General features: G+C 56.4%; 3 protein-coding genes across 7 annotated transcripts in view; all 3 read right to left on the reverse strand.

The window, feature by feature from the left end:
• Window positions 1-6: 6 nt before the first annotated feature.
• On the reverse strand, window positions 7-7,063 carry REC8 (REC8 meiotic recombination protein). The gene is given in 19 exon segments (XM_046653355.1): window positions 7-132; window positions 239-345; window positions 416-547; window positions 678-741; window positions 993-1,041; window positions 1,254-1,420; window positions 1,523-1,589; window positions 1,928-2,071; window positions 2,414-2,470; window positions 2,472-2,718; window positions 2,801-2,873; window positions 3,004-3,085; window positions 3,336-3,415; window positions 3,777-3,861; window positions 4,913-5,033; window positions 5,142-5,217; window positions 5,302-5,444; window positions 5,581-5,649; window positions 5,745-7,063. Coding segments are annotated over 19 exon segments (1,911 nt in total). The 5' UTR covers window positions 5,801-7,063; the 3' UTR covers window positions 7-40.
• Window positions 7,064-9,014: 1,951 nt separating this feature from the next.
• Window positions 9,015-14,047, reverse strand: IRF9 (interferon regulatory factor 9). Of its 2 annotated transcripts, XM_046653350.1 has the most exons (9): window positions 13,891-14,047; window positions 12,956-13,136; window positions 12,463-12,646; window positions 12,076-12,206; window positions 11,906-11,987; window positions 11,734-11,805; window positions 10,578-10,976; window positions 9,588-9,703; window positions 9,016-9,440 (listed from the first exon to the last, which is right to left on the reverse strand). In XM_046653350.1, the coding sequence occupies exons 2-9, from the start codon at window positions 13,133-13,135 to the stop codon at window positions 9,267-9,269; spliced, it is 1,338 nt and encodes a 445-aa protein (XP_046509306.1). In that variant the 5' UTR covers window position 13,136; window positions 13,891-14,047; the 3' UTR covers window positions 9,016-9,266. The 2 variants fall into 2 exon arrangements, with proteins under 2 accessions (XP_046509307.1, XP_046509306.1); XM_046653351.1 differs by lacking the exon at window positions 11,734-11,805 and having other exon boundaries at window positions 9,015-9,440.
• A 499-nt stretch (window positions 14,048-14,546) lies between these two features.
• The window catches only part of RNF31 (ring finger protein 31), a 10,964-nt gene continuing 6,585 nt past the window's right edge, over window positions 14,547-18,925 (reverse strand). For 3 of the 4 annotated variants that reach the window (XM_046653345.1, XM_046653343.1, XM_046653344.1), the window contains 10 exons: window positions 18,714-18,887; window positions 18,533-18,631; window positions 18,354-18,443; window positions 16,850-16,964; window positions 16,656-16,774; window positions 16,272-16,385; window positions 16,067-16,124; window positions 15,257-15,353; window positions 14,801-14,969; window positions 14,547-14,689 (listed from right to left, as the gene is read on the reverse strand). In XM_046653345.1, coding sequence (XP_046509301.1) covers window positions 14,636-14,689; window positions 14,801-14,969; window positions 15,257-15,353; window positions 16,067-16,124; window positions 16,272-16,385; window positions 16,656-16,774; window positions 16,850-16,964; window positions 18,354-18,443; window positions 18,533-18,631; window positions 18,714-18,887 — 1,089 coding nt within the window. In that variant the 3' untranslated portion in view covers window positions 14,547-14,635. Of the gene's footprint in view, window positions 14,690-14,800; window positions 14,970-15,256; window positions 15,354-16,066; window positions 16,125-16,271; window positions 16,386-16,655; window positions 16,775-16,849; window positions 16,965-18,353; window positions 18,444-18,532; window positions 18,632-18,713; window positions 18,888-18,925 lie in introns of those variants that run through there. The other variant, XM_046653346.1, reaches the window with a different exon arrangement.

Genomic DNA, 18,925 nt, shown 5'->3' on the forward strand with positions numbered 1-18,925 from the left:
TTTAATGTAGCCAGTTTCCTGGCAGCTTTATAAGTTGTCTCTAACCACAGTGGAATCGGGGTCCTGGCTGGATCAGAAGGCGCCCGTATGGCTTCTCTTGTTCCACGTGAAGGATCTGCTGCGCCGCAAGCACTGGTCAAGAGGGGAGGAGAGGGCCAGTCAGAGGAAGTCCCTCTAGCAGCATCTGGCCTGTGTGTCCCGTCCCCTCACACATGCACACACACGTGCCCACGCTCACCCAGGAGCAGGTAGAAGACCCGGGCGGCCATCCTGCGGGGGCTGAGAGGCGGTACCAGGCTGCTGAAGTCAGGGGCCCTGTTGGCCTGCAGCTCCAGTGCCACTGCCCTAGGGGGGTCAAGCACAGTTAGCTGATGCCCAGCCCAGGCCCACTGATCGAGGCTCCCCTCCCTGGTACCTGTGCACGGCCTCCAGTGAGAGCATCTCGGGCTCCAGGGGCAGCTCCAAAGGCATCTCCACCGGTACTTCAGGGAGTTCAGGCACCACGGGCAGTGCAGGGACCTCTGGCTGCTCCACCTCAGCCCAGGCCCTAGGAGAACGTGTGAGTCAGGTGGAGCAGGGAAGGTGGCAGCTGTGATGGTGACGAGGGGCATGCCCCTCCTAGCCACTTCCCCACCTGGCCGGGGCTACGGCCCGAGCCCACCGGGCTGGCTGCTTACCAGCGCTCTTCCGGGGGCACGAGGCTGATGCGGGTCTCCTCCTCAGCCGCTTCTAGGGAGAGCTCTGCTGGAGGAAGGGAGGGTCTGAGCAGGTGCTTGGATCTGAGCAGTTGAGACTTTCAGGCAACCTGGTCAAACTGGATGCTGGAGCTGTGCAGTGACTTGTTAACACACCGGAGAGAACTAAGGGAATCAATCTATGCTTCCTTGTTAAACGCTCCCTCTGATGAAAACTGTCAGTAGTGGGGGCACCAGTTTCCCAGGACGGTGGTTAGGGTAGTGGTCTCCACCGTTCCTTCTTCTCCGGGTGCTTACCTGCAGACACCATGAGGGGCCCACTGGGCTCCAGGGCCTCCCTCAGGACCTGGGGATGAGAGAAAGAGCACTGAGACCCCAAGCATTACAGAAGCACCTGGGGCAGGGGTGAGGCAGTCCCAGCCCTGAACCAGCCTTGGCTCCAGAACAGGACACACCCAATCCCATGTCCAGGATCTGGCACTGCTGCTCATGTGGGCAGGAGGCCTGCGGGGGCTCGGGCAAAGCAGACCACTCCAGGAAGAGTGAGGGTGCAGGTACCTCAATGTCACTCGGAGTCTCAGGCTTTCTCCTTTCCTCCTCAGCCACTAGCTCCCTCTCAGCAGCCTCCTCTTCAGGCTCCAGGGGCGGCCTTCGCCGGAGTGCTCTTGGGGGTGGCTGGGCACAATGGGTCCAGAAAGCCAGCAGTTCTGGGGGTAGCCGGCCAGCTGGGGACAAGGGGAAATGAGGTTTGAGGTGTGGAGGAACACCAAGAGCAAGGAATGTGCGTTCAGAGGATCCCACACGCCAGCTCCCACCACTCTTCTTACAGTGGGTCGGGGTTCGAAACAGCTCTCCTGGGCTTGTGATGGTTCGTTCAGGCGGCTGCACCATTGGCTGCAGGGTGGAGAAGGCCAAAGCCCAGTTAGGAGAGAGCACTTGTTGCCCCTTCTCCATCTCTGCAGTGCCTTGTTCCATGGCCTCTGGCCTTTCAACTCTTCCAGGCTCCTGCCCCTGCCTGCTCCACCCATGGCTAAGAGTAGGACTATTTTAACCGGTGCTCATGGGTGTGCTGGGCAGGGTCACTAAAGGAGCATGAAGAGTTGTGCATCTGCAAACCCCCAACCATGCACTTGGGGGATGTTCCCCATGCCTCCCCAGGCGTTTAAAGGCCAGCATGCACCTCCCCAGGCCCTTCCTGCCCCACTCTGGCTGTGGAGCCTGTGTGCACTCACACACTCCCAGCAGTGGGCTCTGATCTGCATTTGTTCCTGGAATTTCTCCCGGGAGATCTGAGTCTCCTTGTCCCAGAACAGTAACCGGCGGCGGCGGCGGCGAGGTGGGCTCCTTGGAGGTGGGGCGACTGGGGGCCTCCTCCGCTGGGTAGAGAGTGGGGGAAGGGGCAAGGCTACCCATTACTCCTTTTCCCGTCATCCTGCTGGGCTGCAAACAGGCCCCACACTCCCGCCCCTAGAGGTGCCCTGGGAAGGGGCTTGGGCAGAGCCTCCTCTGGGAGTGTGTAGCTCCTACCCTGTAGGAGGGTACCCACCTGGGAAGTGCAGGCTGGATAAAAGGGGGTGTGATGGGAGCCCCACTTACTAATTTGAACAAAGGCCAATGTAGCCTAGCAGTGGCCTTGGGCTTGGGGAAGCTGCTATGGGTGAGCAGCTCTGGCAGAGGAGGGCCAAGAGGAGGCACGGCTTGGAAGGGATACTACTCACCTCTGGGCTGACTGGGGGCGGCAGACGCAGCTCCAGCGGGGGGGTCACCTCTGCAACAACATTCTAGGTCTCGGCTCTGCCCCACACCCGTCATCCTCACAGCCCCCAGGCTATCACCTAGAGGGTCCTCCCAGCAAGTAGGAATACAGGGCCCTTGTCTGCAGCAGGTGTGCAAGTGCCCCCAGGAAGGACCCAGGCATGGCAGGCACTCACCAGGAAGTGGGACCGCAGGCTCCCAGACTGCCAGCTTCAGCTCCTCAGGGGCTGGGACCTCGCTTGGAAGGGGCTCTACTGCCCTTTCCAACCTGAGGGAAAGTGGGCAAGAGAAATGAGGACAGCCCCTCCCAGCACTGACCCCCTTCCCAGCCCTGAGGTTCCAGCCCTTACTCTGCAAGAGCCGTGGGTGAGAGCGGAGGGACTATGGCTTCCGGCTCCAGGGCCCGGGGCTCCTCCTTGGGCTCTGCAGAGATAGGATCAGGGCTCAGAGTGCAGAAGAGAAGAGATGGGAGCACTGCCTGGGCCCAGACTGCCCATGTCAGGGGCCTGACTGTCCAGCGCTAGGCGAGCCCCATGTTGCCAGATAGGCCTACCCTCTAACAAGATAGCTTCGCCTTCCTCAGCAACCAGCAGGTCCAACTCTCGGCGGCTGATCTCTGGGAGGTCCCGTTCACCCTGTTGGGAGAGGAAGAACAAGGACAGCAGACTCAATTCCATTTCTGAAAAAGGCAAGTGGATCCAGGGGACTGGGTCTGCCATGGGCCAGGCAGAGGAAGCCCACTGGGTGCTCAGGCGCCAGGACAGGGAGTAGGGAAATGGAGAAGGAGAAGGCAGGACTCTGGGGACAGAGAAGTGGATGCAGGGGGGCTGGGCCATCAGAAGCAGGACTCAGGCCTCAGGCTCTGTGTGCAGGGGGAGCACTCACTTCAATGTGCAGAATGCGTATGGGCTCCGCCTCCAGGAGGGTGATGGCCTCGGGAGACACCACAGTGACCGGGACCCTTTCTGGAGAGGCAGGGAAGTCACATTAGCCCCTCTGCTGCTTTCCAGTTCCCACACCCATGTGGTGAGGCAAAAGCATGGACTCTGCGGTCAAGTCAGCCTGGGTTCTAGTGAGGCCCAGGCCAGTCTCTGGCAATCTGACCCCAGATATGTTGCTTAACCACCATGGGCTTCACTTCACTTTCCTCATCTGAAAAACGGGGATGAGAATTCTGATCTCAGGACTCGTTAGGCTGTGATGAGGCTACACACATAAAGTGCCCCTCACAGGGCCTGGCTCCTAAGAGAAGCTCAAAGATGGTTATTTCTTCAGCTCTTGGACCTCCCTATGCCTCTCACCAGAAAGAAGGCTCTCTCTGCTCACCTGGCTTCCTAGGCTCTGGAGGGACTTCAGGAGGGATCTCCTCAAGAACTCTCTCTGGGCTCACAGCCTCTAAGAGATGTCGAATCTTGGGGGAGGGATTGGGGAAAAGATAGGGTTCAGCTTTAGGCCCCCGTTTTCCCACTTTCACCTCCTTATCCAGACAGTGGACAGTAATAGCTCTTTATGTGTAATTCTTGTGGCACTGCCATCAGCATCCATGAACTCACTTGCCATCTGGTCTCCTTTCCTCCCATTCCTGCCCTCAGCCCCCACCCCCAATTCTAGCCTTTGTCAACTTGTGCAAGAAGCACTGCATCCTTATATCAAGTCTTGTAGGGGACACAGGGAACAGAGACAATTCCTGATCTTAAGGAGCATACAGTCTAGTGGGGAAATAAGTTTGCAAATGACCCCAACAAGAGTCAACACAAAGGATAAAACAAGGCCCTAGTAATGTGCTAAGTTCCAAAACAACATTTGGTTCTGGCCGTGAGTGGGATAAAGGCTTCATGGAAAAGGGTAGTGTTTGCATGAGGTCTTTAAGGATATGTAGGACTTAACTGGTAAAGAGTGAGGGGTGACCATTACGGGTCTGGGAAACAGCACAAGCAAAGAAGTGAATGTGGCATCTTCAGGACACGTGGGTCAGACCAGTGTTTGGAAGCCTAAGATGCCCAGGGGATGTGCTGAGAGACGGCTGGGGATGGCTAGCCCTGGACCACGGCATGGAGGCCCTAAATGCTAGTATTCTGTTTGCAATGGGAAAACACTGGAGGTGTCTTTGAAGAAAGAATAACGTTGTCTAAGCTGGGGGGTGTTGGGAATGGATGGAGAAGGACATGGGGAGGGAACCCAATGCCAAGGGATGAGGAGGGCCTGGATTAGGGCCTCAGCAGTGGGAACAGTGCAGAGATGAGTGGGGACAAGAGCTGCCTCTAAGATGATCCTGAATAGGTAAGCAGGGTGGGCTTGTCTGGATGGTTCCACCGTGACAGTCCCCCTGTACTGACTCCTGTGTGGCTGAGCTGTGGCAGGCCCCCTTCCCCCAGCCCCAGTGTCAGATGGGCACAAGAACAGCACTTCCCTTCTGCACTGTCAACTCATCAGTCTGAGTTTCCTGGGGGAATGAGCTCTACCTGAGGGATCCTGAAGGGGCTAGGAAGTCTGGGATCCACAGACATCATCCCAAAGAAGGGGTCTGGAGCATCTTCCAGGGTCTCCATCATGGTCAGGCGGTTAGGAAGCAGCAGGCTGGGTCTGAGAAACAATGTGGGCTGTCAGGGACTGAGGTTGAGATGGGCTGAGGCTAAGCAGCCAGGCTCCCCACTAAAGGCTGGGTGGTCCCAGTTCCACGGGGACACTCACAGCTCAGGCTCCACCATATCAATGCGGATCTGCAGCTGGGCACGGTGCAGGCGCTCGAGGATGTGCTGGATGTCCTCTGTGGGCAGGGAGGGCAAGGTAGAGAGCCAGCCTAGCTGAATCCCACTCAGTTCTGCCCGCTTCAGAGCCCTCCCAGCCTTACCTACGAGGTACTGGCATTGTTGAAAGTAGACCCGGATCACGCCGATCTGGAGCTGGGCTGAGAGGTAGAGGGAGAAGCGGGGCCGCGGCAGGCCGGGCTGCGGGGGCTGCACTCGGACCAGCACATAATTGAGGATTTCCTCGCTGGAGGAACAACGTGCCCTGATCACTGCTGCGCCAAGGACGGGCCCCACAAGGACCCGCGCCAAAAACTACCCACCGCAATCCATCCCCTAACCCACCCAGGCACCAGGCCACGCCTCCCTTTTCTGAGCCTTACCACGTCTTCACCACGTTCACCTTCAGGTATTCGCGCTTCACCAACCGGCTGCCGCGCGTCGCAGCCAGCCTGAAAGGGGTGAGCGGGTGGGGTTGGAAGGCGTGCGTCGGACTGGGATTTCTGGCCGCCACTCCCCGCGACCACCCGTCTCAGCCGGCCCTTACCAGATGGTGGCGAAGCAGCCAGTGTGGCGCTGAAGCACGCTGGGATAGTAGAACATCGTTCCTTGGGAGGTTCACCTTCGTCTCTACCACTCCGTGTGGATCTCAATTCGAATTCTTTAGGCACAGGATTTCCCAACACCGAGGGAGGTAAGTAAGGATTTGGACAGGTGGGGGGCGGGTGGACGTGGAATGCTAAGTAAAAGAACTGATAAACAGTTGGTGGATAAACGATGAGGGGAGACGTGAATGGAGGTGCAGATGGGACGGAGTTGGGACGCCCCTCTCTGTCGGCCCTGAGTGGGTTTGCGCGCCGCGTGGGTGCTTCGAACTTACTGGAGCCTTCCGGGTTGGGTTCCAGGTTGGAGATGCAGAGCTCTGGAGGGAGGCCCGGGCTGTGACCCAGACGAGGTGCCAAGGGAGAACGGGCGTCCTGCGCAGAGATGCTGGGCTCCAGGACCTTTGCCCTCAGCTTGGGCCCCTGCAGCTCCGGCCGGGTCGCCCTCCCGCGGGACTGGATCCCGCCGCAGGGAGCGCGCGCTTGGGTGCTTTGCGCCTCGCTGCTCGTTAGATGGCGGCGGCCCGCAGAACAGCCAATGAGGACTGGGGGTCGGCGTGGGAGCGCTCGTTCCGGGGCGCCAAGGAGGCTGCCTGCGTTCGAGGCCACAGGGGTCTCCCGAGGCCGCAGCCAGCCAATGGGAAGAACCTTGCGCGCTGCCGGGGCCATTGTGAGGTGTCCTGACCAATGGGCTCTCGTTCTCGCCCCTGGGACCGAGGGTTCCTCGGAGGCGCTTTTCTGCCTACCAATGAGCGGGGAGCAAACCCCAGCCTCCCCCGCTGCAGCGAGCCTGGTAACAAGGGCGCTGCAACCAGCAGGCGAGGTCGGGTCATGCCGAGGGCAACCGCCCGGACCCTGTTCGGACGTCTGACCTGCGGCTGGACCCTGCCCTTTCCCTCAAATCCCGCCAAGTAGCAATTGATTGACTGTGCCCAGCCTAAGGCCCATCGTGAGCTGGGACATGAGAGGTGGCCTTGGAGCCGCCGCAGGTCGCTGGGGAAGTCAGATCTCACAGGAAGCCGGGTCATTTCCTTACACTTCAGCAGTTTTCCTGACCTTGAGCAATTTAGGTTGTGGGCATCCGTCATCTGGCTGTTTTCCAGTCGTGAATATTCTCCCCGCTGAAACAGGCTCTAGCTTCGTTGGATGCAGGGCACACTTCTCAGCATACAAAAGCCACTTGTCTCAAACCGTTCTTTGTGTAAAATTAAGCAGTGCGTTGTAGTTACAAATCTCTCTTGTCCCCAGGCCTCCTGCCTTTGCACAGCCATTTCTTTGGCCTAAAATACCCTTCCCAGCCTCAACTCCAGGGTGTGTTTCTGGCTCTTTACAACTGGGCTCTTCTTGGAGCTGAGCTGACCCTATTTTATCTTGTTCCTTCAGTCTGGGAGCTCTTGAGTTTGGGGTCTTGTTTTTTCACTTAGTGCCTGGAATCCAGCTCAGTAAGTAGTTGTCAAATAAATATGCAATTGCCCTAAACTTAAAACCACAGAATCTCAAGGCTGGAATGGATTTCATAGTCCAAGCCTTGCCTTTACAGCTGAGAAAACAGAGGCCCATAGAGACTGTTTCTCCCAGCCCTCACAGCTCCTTAGTGACAGCCTGCTCTCTGAATTTTAGTGTCCCCATTCCCTATTCCAGTGTGCTTCGCTAAAGTGGTGTCTCTATGGTACTTATAAACTGTTTTAATCACTGTACATCTGTTGTCAGTGTTCCTAAGTGTTCACACTGGGGCACAAACATGATAAAGTGGGGGCACCCGCTCTAAAGGTGCTTAGAATCTACTTTAGGAGATCAGCATGGGCCACAGTCATTTGTTCATTCACCCATCACCCATTCACCAAGTATTTATTCCATGCCTACTACGTGGCAGTCTCTCCTCTAGGCACTATGGATATAGCATGAACAAAACAAGTCCCTGTTCTCATGGAGTAGGGAGGGAGAGATGATAAAAAAGTAGACACATAGAAATATGTGAAGTGGTGATCAGTGCTATGAAGAAAAATGAGGCAGCAGAGGAGAACAGAGTATTTTAGACAAAAGAACCAGCAAGTGCAAAGGTCCTGAGGCAGAAATGTGTTTGGTGGGTTCAAGGAGCCTAGAGCAAAGTGACTGAGGAGAAAAATGGCAAGGGGTGAGGTTAGAGAGGGAGATGGAGCCCTATCACAAGGACCTTGGAGGCCACTGTAAGGGTTTGGGCTTTTACCCTGAGTTGAGAGCCAATGGAAGATTTTGAGCAGAGGAGTGAGTTGGTGAGATCTGTGTGTTAAGCGGATCTCTACCGTACTGAGAGTAGGTTGAAGGTCAACAAGAGGAGAAGCAGAAAAGAAGCTGTGGAAGGAAGCAGGAAGAAGAGGTGTGAGAGATGATGGTGGCGTGTTCCAAAGTGGTGGTGGTGGAAACAGAGAGAAGGGGTCAGATTCTGGAAAGATTTTGAAGGAATAGTGAAGGGATTTGCTGATGGGCTGGGTGGGGGGTGTGAGAGAAAATAGAAGTGAAGGGGGTAGCAGGTACAAAGAAGGTCCAGGAGGGCTTTCAGCAAATCGAGGGCGCAACAGGGCTTGTGCCCTGTGCACTCGGTACCTGATTTCCTCACTACTAGTGCGGACGCCTGTTTAAGCTCATGGCTTTGCAGGAGGAGGATGGGCAAGACTGAAGAGAAGGCAGGTCCAAGGAGGCCGAAGGGCTCAAAAGCAGTGCTCAAGTGTGTCAAGTGAGTCAGCAAGAAGATGCTCAAGGATCTGGATTTGATCACGGAGGTGAGCAACTCTTCCCTCTGATTTCCCCTCCCTTGCCAGGCCCCAGGGCCTCCAGCCCCTAGTTTCAGGTCAACTTCAAAGTTCTCCTGTCCCTTTAGATGCCCAGGCCGGAGTCTGACCCCAGGCCTGCTGTGAAGGCCTGAATCAGAGGCCTCTACCCAAGAACTGTGGAGCCCGACTTTCCCATGCGAAGTTGGTGGCTACGATGGCTGTGGGCTCAGTGCCCGTCCTGGTGGCTGACCCTGACCCTCTCCCTAATCCTGGGTGCCTCGAGGGTACAGAGAGCCAGGCCCAGAACCCAGAGCCCAGACAGCTTCCCCGCTAGAGCCTCTGGGTGGAGGAGAGGAAAGGGGCCCAGAGACGCCAGCAGGAAGATAACCCAAGTGCTCTCACAACTTAACACCGCCCTGCAACCCTGCTACCTTCTTCTCCCAACAAATCGGATACTGATCCTTTTTTCAATGAAATTTTATTTCAAATCCTTAGTGAACATCTAAGAAGAAAATATAAAGTGCTTGGTTCTGGGGTTGGGGAAGAGGGAAAGGCCCTGAGTTCACCCCATTTGGACTTTCCCAGTCCAATTCCTCAGAGATGGACAGTGTATTTCAAAATTAAAAAAAACAAGGATAAAAATCATCCTTGAGTTCCCCACTAGCCAGGGTACACGAGGAGTTCAAGGGCGCAATCATCACAGACAACCATGGAGAACTAGCACTGAGGGAGGCCGGTCGCCAACGTGGAGAAGGAATCTCTTTCAAAGGAGACAGGAGAACAGAGAGGGGAGGAGGACGGCGGGCTCCCCAGGCTCTGCACCAGGGACAGAATGGCTGCCTGCTCCTCTGGAGTCTCCTCCAGTAAATGTCGGGCAAAGGCCTGCTCCATCTGCGCCAGAAGAGGTGGGGAGAAGGGACCATGAGCACAGCAGGCGGGCTCTACCCCCAGGAGCCCCTCCCCTGGGACCGCCCTGCTCCTCCTGGAACCCCACCCCCACCCCCATAGGAGGCTATTCTGCTCCTACCCCAAACTCACCTGCACTGTGATTAGACTCTTTGGGGTGTGGCTGCGGTCAGGGCTCTCCTCCCAGAAATTCAGTGTTACCCGGAACTTGGGTGGGGGGCCCAGGCCCTGGAAGTACCTGGCCAAGTCTGAAAGAGAAAGGGTCAAGACTTGGAAGAAAGAAAAAAGAAGAGAGAGGGCCACAGGCAGGGAGGAGACAGGGAGGAACCCATAGCAGAGAAAGACAGGTGGGCGCGGGGCCACTTGGAGACCAAGGCCAGAGCAGGAGCTGCAGGGTTGCGAGGATGTTGCCTTGCTCCAGAAATGCTAGGAACTAAGCTGCTACTCCCCCATTTGCAAAGAGGAAAAGGTGCCCCTTCCTGGGGTAAGAAGTATTTAGAGGAGGCCAAGGAACACACAGCCCGACAAGCTCTCTGCTGGGCGAGGGTAGAGTCCCTGCGACAGCAGCCCTGGCTGCTAACCAAGATGTGCCCACACCCTTGTCTGCTCGTACCCTCCCTACGGAGGCATCTATGGCTCTGGGGACACACACACTCAGGTCCCCTGTACTTCTGGCTGCTACACCCAAGGTGAGAGTTAGAGTTGAATAGAGGCAGGAAGTGGAATTCCAAGCATGGATGGGAGAGGGGGCAAACTGAGGAGATGCCTGGAGTGTGGTAGGGCCATGCGTTGTGACGTGTGCCAGCTCGCCCGAATGTGTGGATGGTCATGGGTGCAAGTGTGTATGTGGGAGGCGGCCACGGGGCGCACCCTCCCATGATTATTGTACACTTCCACGTGATGGTGCTCCCCGAGATGTGACACTCTGGAGCCCATCTTCTGTGGCCTTGGCTGGGGAAGGAGGGCTGCCAGGGCTGAGCGTAGGGCTCCACAGGATGCTCTGCACAGGCTGTGATGGAGGATCTGCTGGAGGGAGCACAGGGGGCTGGCAGGTCCTACCAAGTCGAGCCCAGCGGGGACTAAAAGGTAGGGACAGGGGCTCAGGGCCTGGAGCAGCCTCACCTCTGCAGAAGTGGGTGGTTCTGAAGAGCTCCACGCACTTATTGCTGGGCAGGAGATGCGGGCCTGGACCAGGAGGGGTCCTGGGTGCGTTCCAGGAGATGGGGATGGGGCAAAGGCGTTGCACGAAGAGGCCTCGGGAGTTACTGGCCACCAGGACGCCTCTCTCGAGCTGGCTCAGCAGGCGCTGGGTGGGCTCTTGTGGGCCAGGCTTGGGAAATACCACCTGCTCCATGCCATACTGGAAGCCTGAGGGCTCAGCCACGAGGCGGCAGTCCAGGCTCTGCACCTGGGCCTCACCCACCACGCGCCCATCGTAGATGAAGGTGAGCAGCAGCGAGTAGTCTCTGGCCATCTGCACCAGTGCCTCTCCCCAGGGGTCCACCTGGTCAGCACAAGGCTCTGGGGAAACAAAAAGGGGCTCCTTGCAAATCCAGTGTCTTTATTTTGCTGATGAGGGATGTGAGACCCAGAGAGGGAAACCAAGCCAGGCCTGGGAATAACAAGGCAGGCTGTGGGGTGGGGACAGCAGCTGTACCCTCTGAGGTTAGAAAAGATACCCTCCCTCCTCATCCTCACCCCCCAACCCTCACCAGCCAGGGGGCTTCCTGTCAGACTTTCCCATCACTCAGGAGAGTATCTAATACAGAAATTCCCACTGAGGGCTCAGGGCTTAATGCCCCAGTCTTACAGCTCACAAGAAGGTCCTAGAGATTGGGCCTTTGCTTAACCCACAGAACTCAGTGTTTCAAAGTGGATTTCCAGGGGGCAGAGTAGGTAGGGGGTTTTTTTTTTTTTTTTTTGGTGAGGAAGGTTGTCACTGAGCTAACATCTGTGCCAATCTTCCTCTATTTTATGGGGGACACCACCACCGAGTGGCTTGATGAGTGGTATGTAGGTCCATACCTGGGATCTGAACCTGTGAACCCCGGGCAGCCGGAGTAGAGTGCACGAACTTAACCACTAAGCCACCAGGCTGGCCCCTGTAGTGGGTATTTTTGAGAAGCAAACTGTTTGGAGTCTGGAGTCTGGCCAGGTGCCTCTGTCCCAGGAAGGTGGGCCCAGCTTGTGGCAAGCCCTGACAGATTAGATAATGCATGCATAGCCACAGGAAGATGACCTGGGGGCACAGGGAGCAGGGATGAGTCAGAAACACCACCTGAGTCTGGAGAGGAGAGAAGCTCCAGGGACCCCTGATCTCCTTGGACAGGGGCCTCAGTTTTGTCTGTACCTGGAAGGGGAGCAGAGGCATGTCGTTCAGACTGGGAATGGGAAGTCCAAGGACCAGAGAGTGTGGCATGGGATGACACACAAAGCAGGGCAGGTGGTACCTTCCTGAGGCTCAGGGCTGTTGCTGCTGCTGCTGCTCCCGAAGTCTGAATGGCCCGAATCCCCATTGGCCACTACCTCCTCCTGCAGACACAGGGACTATCATTGGCCACCTCTCCCCCTAGTTACTGGCCTGCCCTCAGGCCCACCCAGCTCTCTCCCCAGCTCTTACATTCTTGAGGGGGTCCTGGGGCAAGGAGGGACTGAGTATGCAGTTCTTCCTGGTACCCCCATCCTCCTCCCTCTCAGAGGACACAGAACTGTGGTGTCGCTTTGATGGTGATTTCTGGGTCCCTGGCTGGGCTGTAGAATATTGTTCAGGGGGAGAGAAAGGTCAGAGCCTTAAGTGGGGACAGGAGGTAGGGGAAGGAGAGGAGGCAGTAAAAAGATGGGCAGGACTGGACAGGGGACCCTCGGGAGCCGCTCCCCGTGGACAGGGATAGGGTGGAACTCTGACCAAGGTTGTGGAGTGGGCCCGCCCCCTCCCAGCAGGCTCTGATCTCCAACCTTCCTCCCTAGTCTGCTGATTCTAGGAGTAGTTGGGCAAGGGGACACTCACCAGGAAGGGTTCCTGGTGGCAGCAGCCGATACACCTTGTAGGGCTCAGCCCCGTCCCGATGGCCATTCTCAGGAACCTCCTCAAATTCAAGACTCTTGTTGAGAGCACAGCGCAGACGGGTCTTCCAGATAGCAGGGCCTTCTGTGTCCCCTTCCTTGTACTTCCCCTTAAATATCGCCCAGGCCTAGGAGAAAGAGGGAGTGGAGAAGGGGCGTCACAGACCCCGGCTGACCCTCCACCAGGGCCAGCTTCGCGGACATGCGGCCTGAGCACTCGCACAGCCTGGGATAGGTCTATGCTCCGCTGTTGCCGTCTTGAAATCCTTAATAATTTTTGCATTTTCATTTTATACTGGGCTCTGATAATTACGTAGCTGGTTCTACCCTCCAATTCCCCTTAATCTAAAACCCAGGCAGACGCAACCTCTCGAGGGCAAGAGCGCCAGTGCAAACTCCATCCTCACTCGGAGGGGCTGGTTCCCAGGCCCTTTCACCTTGAAGAAGGCGGCATCCTGGTCCTCCCTGAAGTCCTGCTTGCCTGCGTGCTTCCAGGGAATCCGGAACATGGTCTTAGCGGCATCATCCCAGCACACCCCTGGGAACTGCCCGCTTTCCACTTGCTCTACCACCCAGTTCCGGAGCTTTCTGGTGCAGCGTGCCCTGCCTGATGCCATCCTGGGGAGGAGAGCAGCAGGAAGCATCAATAGAAATGACACTTTGGGAGGGCACATCTGCTGAGATCCTGGCCATGGGGGTTGGATTCTGGCAAGGCCCCCAGAAATCCCATTCATCCTTTGCCTCCAGACATAGCTCAAAATTCTCTGAGGCTGAACTGTTTCTGCCATTACTAGTGATTACAAAAAATACATTCTTTTTAACATCTGGAGATGTGGTATCTGGAAGGAAACCTTAGACCTTGGTCTTAATTTTAAGACTTTTTGGGAATCTATCGTTTTGTTGTTCTGTTCCTGGTAAGAGGCCTGTCTAGATTCCCCAAGCATTTGCAGAGGCTGTGTCTGTTCTGAGATGCCTCATCAACCCACCCCCCCATCTCCCACATCCTTTAACCCCTTAACCCCCATTCTCCCCTCTGCTTGCCCCAGGGGTAGGTCGGGTAGGGAGCTGGGGGCAGGGGGTGGAGCTGCAGGGAAGTGGGCAGGGCCAGAAGGCAAGACAACAAACAGGGCCACCTGGAGCAAGGGCAGAGCCTTCTTCCCTGAACAACCCGACAGCTCATCCTCCTGTCCTTTGCCGATAGCGCTCCAGTCACTGGCCCCTGGTCAGTCTCTCACTCGGGTCAAACCTCCTGCTTCCTAGCTCACAGGCCTGCTGTTTATTCCTCAGTCTAGCAGGGTCCCCTGGGAGTCCCCGCTCCCACTTCCAATCCTGCCCTAGACCCAGGCTGACACCCGTTCTTAGCTGATCTTACCTGAGCTGCTGTGCCGGCTGTCCCAGGGCTCTGCTGACCTCAGCTCGGCTCCTGGCTGGGCAGCTTCCTGATCTCTCCGCCCCTTTCTACGGTCCCCACCCTAAGTTTCACTTCTACTCCCCCGAGGTCCTTTTCCCAGAAATCACGTGGTCCCGAGTTGCAGGGCAACCAGTCACCACCAGAGGGAAGCAGCATCTGAGACTCTTGCTGTGAAGATGCAGGAGGGCCCCGCCCTACCCAGGCTCATTCCCCATCCGCCCTCAGATAGATACTCCTTGCTTGTATCTTATCATCTGTGACACTACTGCTTCCCCAGGGAGGCCACAGTGTCCTGGAGTCTGGCCTGGGACCTGTGTATAGCTCTGTATCCCCTGTGCATCTGTGTTCTCCCACAGTGCCTGCTTAGTGCCTATTAGGTGTCCTCAAATATCAGCTGAATTTGATGAAAGGAAGGGAGACTGGGAAGAAGGAAGCCCGAGATGGGGCTGGCTGGGCAGGGCCTCCCTCGGGCATCCATGGTGTCAATTCCTTCCCGGCCCAAAGTCCAAGGAGGGTTATGCGGTGGGCTGCAGGGGCCCCTTTCAGTAAAGCTCTGTTCACCCCCCCTTCCCTGCTGCCCCTAGATGGTGGGGCCAGGAAGAAGGACCACTAAGAAGCCTGGGCAAGGAGATGCTTCTTTATTGGTGCTGGAGCTGTTCCTGAGGGAGTCGGGCCATGAGACCCTCATCACGACCCTCGCCCTCAGCTACTTCCTCCTGCGGGGGATACTCTGTCCCAGGGGCACGTCTTCCATCAGCTTCTGCAGAAGGAGAGAGAAGATGATGACACTGGAAGCCTGGAGCTCAGACACAGGCTGGACAGGGGACTTGTAGAGCATGGGGTCAGAAGTGAGGCTCGAGGGAGACTTCACCTGTAACAAGCGGGTGTGGTAGGCGGGGGTGTCCTCCCCAGCCAGCGGCTGGGGGCGCATGTGCAGGTAGCGCTCGGCAGCCGTCTCCAGCTCCTCCACCTCATACAGGGTGGCTGGGTCCAGCGAGTGGGCATTGATGAGGCTCACAAGATACTCTTTGTAGTGTGCCCTGGGGAGATGAGAGGGCAGAATATTTGTTCTTCTGTTCAGCTAATATTAACTGAGTGTTCCCAGCACCTTGCTGGGCACTGGCATACTTGGACAAACAAGATTGACAACCCTCGCCTGTTGTAGGTACTGTCAACCTGGGCACCCTGCCTGCTACTACCTATCCATGCCCTTGCCCAGAAAGCACCCTCCCTCTCCCTCCCGGAGACCCAATTAACTGCCTGGCATTCCCCCAGCGCTCCTGTCCTCCTCCCTGAAACCATGCTCCATGCCCTGGCTGGCACTCACTGGCAGAGGCCGGCATAGCCAGCGGGCGTCTCCTTGCCACAAGCTTCGTCCCGGAGCCCATTGGGAACCTCCTTCTGCTCCATCACTCGGCAGCCACCTAAGTGTAAGGGAAGGAAGGGACCCTTTGATGGGAGGAGACTACTGACCACAAAGCTCCAGGAGAACTGGGCTATCGATGGGGGCATGGGAGGCAGCCTCCAGGGAAGGGACCGAGGACAGGAGCCCCTGCTCTGACAGCTGGGGTCCTTACAGATGCCATCATGGCAGACCAATTCTGACAGAGGCAGGGACCTTGCTGTCCATGCTTTTATACGAGCTGCTTTTGGCTCACAATCACATAGTCCCCTAAGATGGCTCTTTTGGTTGGGGTTTAGCTCTTGCATACTTAATTTATTCTGTGAACGTCTTACTCCATCTAGATGGCACAAAGCAGGGAGCCATAGGTAACAGCTGCCTGTTGCCCCCATGGAACTTCAGATAGTGCAACTCTCAAGTCTCATTAAATAGTCCTTGAGGTAACTAATAATCACTATCGTTTGGAAATGGGAGAAGAAAATGAGTATGGAGGTCCCAAGGGCTTTAATGTGGCTTTATGTAAAAGAGCTTAGCTGCAAGGTGGCTATTACCCCGATTTTACAGAGGAAGAAACAAGACCCAGGAGGTTAATTAACCTGCCCAAGGGCACACAACAAGTAGGCACAGGATGGCTCTGAACCCAGGTCTGAACCCAGACCAAAGCCTCCTCTTGACCCGCTACACAGTGGGAGCCCAGCCCACCATCCCTTCTCCAAGGCTTGTCCCGACACTCACCTCCAGGGACCGCCCGGGCGCCCGCTGGGGGCTCTGTGTTGAACATGACGTTATTGTCCTGAGGAGGGGCAGACAGATGGGCGTTAGGATCCCCTGCATGTCAGCCCGCCGATTCCCCAGCACACAGCCTTTCCCTTCCTGCCACCCTGGGCCCTGCCTCCTCTCCTGGACAACCTGCAAACCCAGCCAGCTGGCCACCCCTGACCTGTAGCAGCTTCTGGAGCCGGAGAGCAGTCCAGTCCCGCAGGTAGAAGAGGCAGTCTCGGGGGTGGTGGCCGTGCAGGGACTTTTTCACCCGGCAGTTAGGGTCTGGACATTTCTGGTGGAAACCCAGATGAGAGGGGAAGTTGGAGACTGTTGGGGTCCTGGCCTCTCAGGAACCCCTGTGTGAGGGGTGTAGGGGTCGGGGGAGATGGAGACACTGGAGGGTCTGGAGCAAGCAGAGGGGTAAAGGGGACAGAGGGAGGTACTTTACACCCTACTGGCCTCCTCTTCTCTTCCCCTGGGCCGCATCTTAGTGGCCTCTGCCCCTCACACCCGATGGCAGCCCCCACCCTTTTATCCCTTCAACCCCATTCTCTGGGCTCACATTCTTGGCGTAAAAGGCATTGTAGCAGCCACTGCAGAACTCGTGGCGGCACTGGGTGCAGTGAAAGTGCATGCAGCCTCCTCGGGCCAGTGCGTACGAGAACTTGCACTTGGGGCAATCTGCAAGGGACAGCAGGTCAGGGCTGGGGCTACCACTGCTCCTCGAGGCCCTCAGGAGCAGTGGGGCAGCCTTACCAATGCCATTTTCCTGAAGATACATTGCCAAGCCCTGGGCCTGGTATTCTGGGTCATTGTTGCGTTTCCAGTTCTGGAAATCCTCGCAGCTCCGGCCTCGGTGCTGCTCCTCCCACTGCCGGAAGGAAAGCAAGCTCCATCCCAGGCTCTTCTTGCTAGTCCCTCACTCATATCCAGTGGTCACTGGCTTAGTCTATGGCACTGCCATCCACTGTTGGCTTCAAGCCCACAGGGAGCAGCCAGCCTTGGTTCTTTCATTTCCTCTTAGCACTCCATATTCACCAGCAAGTCTTGCTTCCACCACCCAAGCCTATCTCAACCCTGCCCTGTTTCTTCCTCCCTACCGTGACCACCTTACTCCGGGCCACTCAGGCCTTGCCTCAGTTACTAGTCTCTCAGCCTCCACTCCTGCTCCCTTCTCCACCTGGCAACCGAAGTGCCTTTGAAAGTATAAGTCGGGCAGCTTCAACAGTATTGGGAGCGTTCTAGATTTAAAGTTTGGTGGGAGGGTATCAGGTGTTCATCTTATTGTGTTTCACAATACAGATGCAACTTTTTGGTATCAAATATTAAGCTTTTTAAAGGTAACTGAGATAGTATCACCCCTTGCTTAGCCTTAGAATGAAAGGCAAATACCTTCCTCCCGTGGCCTCACGGCCTCTCCTGCTCTGGCAGCTAGCTCCTCTCCCACGCCTGCCACTCTCAGCCTTGCTCTTGAGGCTCCAGCCACACAACTCTTTTTTATAACTTTGGCCTTTCCATGTGTTGTTCTTTCTGTCCCGAATACTCTTTGCATAGTTGGCTTCTTCTTAACTTTCAGGCCTGAGCTTAAATTAAACCATTTTAGAGAAGACTTGTCTGACTTCTCTATCCTAAGTAGGTCCATTCCATTATTTCTAATCTCAGATTCCTATTTGTTTTCTTCATAGAACTTATGCATGAAACTGTGCTCTTTCCCTCCCTCCCTTCCTGCCTCCCTCATACTCCCTCCTTCCTTTCCTCCATTCCCTCTCACTGTTCCTTTCTCCTTTATCTTACCTTTCACTCCTCCTCCCCCTTCATCCTTCCTCCCCCTCCTGCCTTTATCCCCTCTTCCCTCATCCCTCCTTCCTCCTCCCCCTCTTCATTCTTCCTCCACCCTCATCCTCCCTCCTTTATCCTTCTTCCCCATTCCTCTTTCCTCCTCCCTTCCTCCCCATCCTTTTCCCTCTTCCCACCATCCTTTCTGCCCATCCTTCCTCCTCCATTCTTCATCCTTCCTCCCCATCCCTCCTCACCTCATCCTTCCTCCCTCATCCTTCACCATTCATTTCCTCATCCTTCTACCCACCTTCATCCTTCCTCCATCTTCCTCCCTCCCTCCCTCCCCCTTCCTTCCTCTCTCACCTTTCCTCCCTCCCTCCCTCCCTGACTAGTCTGTAAGCTCTTTGGGCCGAGAGCTGAGTCTAACCCAGTACCTGCCAGTAGTTCAGCAAGTATTTCTCAAAGGATGGATGTGCCTCACCTGGCGCTTACAGCGCACACAGAAGGTCTGGTGACACTGGGGACAAGTTGCCTCCAGCTGCTCACGCTCGTATATGAAGCCAAAGGAGCACTGTGGGTGCAAGAGCATAAAGCTATATGAGGCCTAATCTGGCACCACCCCCTGCCCCTCCAGTCAGCTCCTCTGGGCAGACCACTTACCTGGGCACACCACAGGAACTTGGGGTCCCGCATGAGCACACCCTCAGTCAGCTTCTTGTGGAACAGCGCATAGGCATCTGGCTCTAGGCTCTCTCGAAGCTGTGAACAGGATGCACAAGTGGTGGGTGGGCAGGGTTCCTGTTCAAAGCCCAAGGTGCCCTGAGTCCTAGAGCTGCAGTACCTGGATGTCAAGGGTGGAGAAGTAGCTGAGCAACTGCGTGTCATCGGTGAGGTCGGGGCGGCCACAGGCAGGGCACACCATGTCTGTGATGTGCTTCTCTTTCAAGGCGATGGTGAAGTGCTGACGGAAGCAGTCGGGACAGATGGTGCACTCACAGGAGGTCAGGGCCTGCATCTGTGGGCAGCGGGGGGGGGGGGGGGGGGGGGGGGGGG

The sequence above is a fragment of the Equus quagga genome, chromosome 2 (assembly GCF_021613505.1).
Source record: "Equus quagga isolate Etosha38 chromosome 2, UCLA_HA_Equagga_1.0, whole genome shotgun sequence".
Classification (NCBI taxonomy): Eukaryota; Metazoa; Chordata; class Mammalia; order Perissodactyla; family Equidae; genus Equus; species Equus quagga.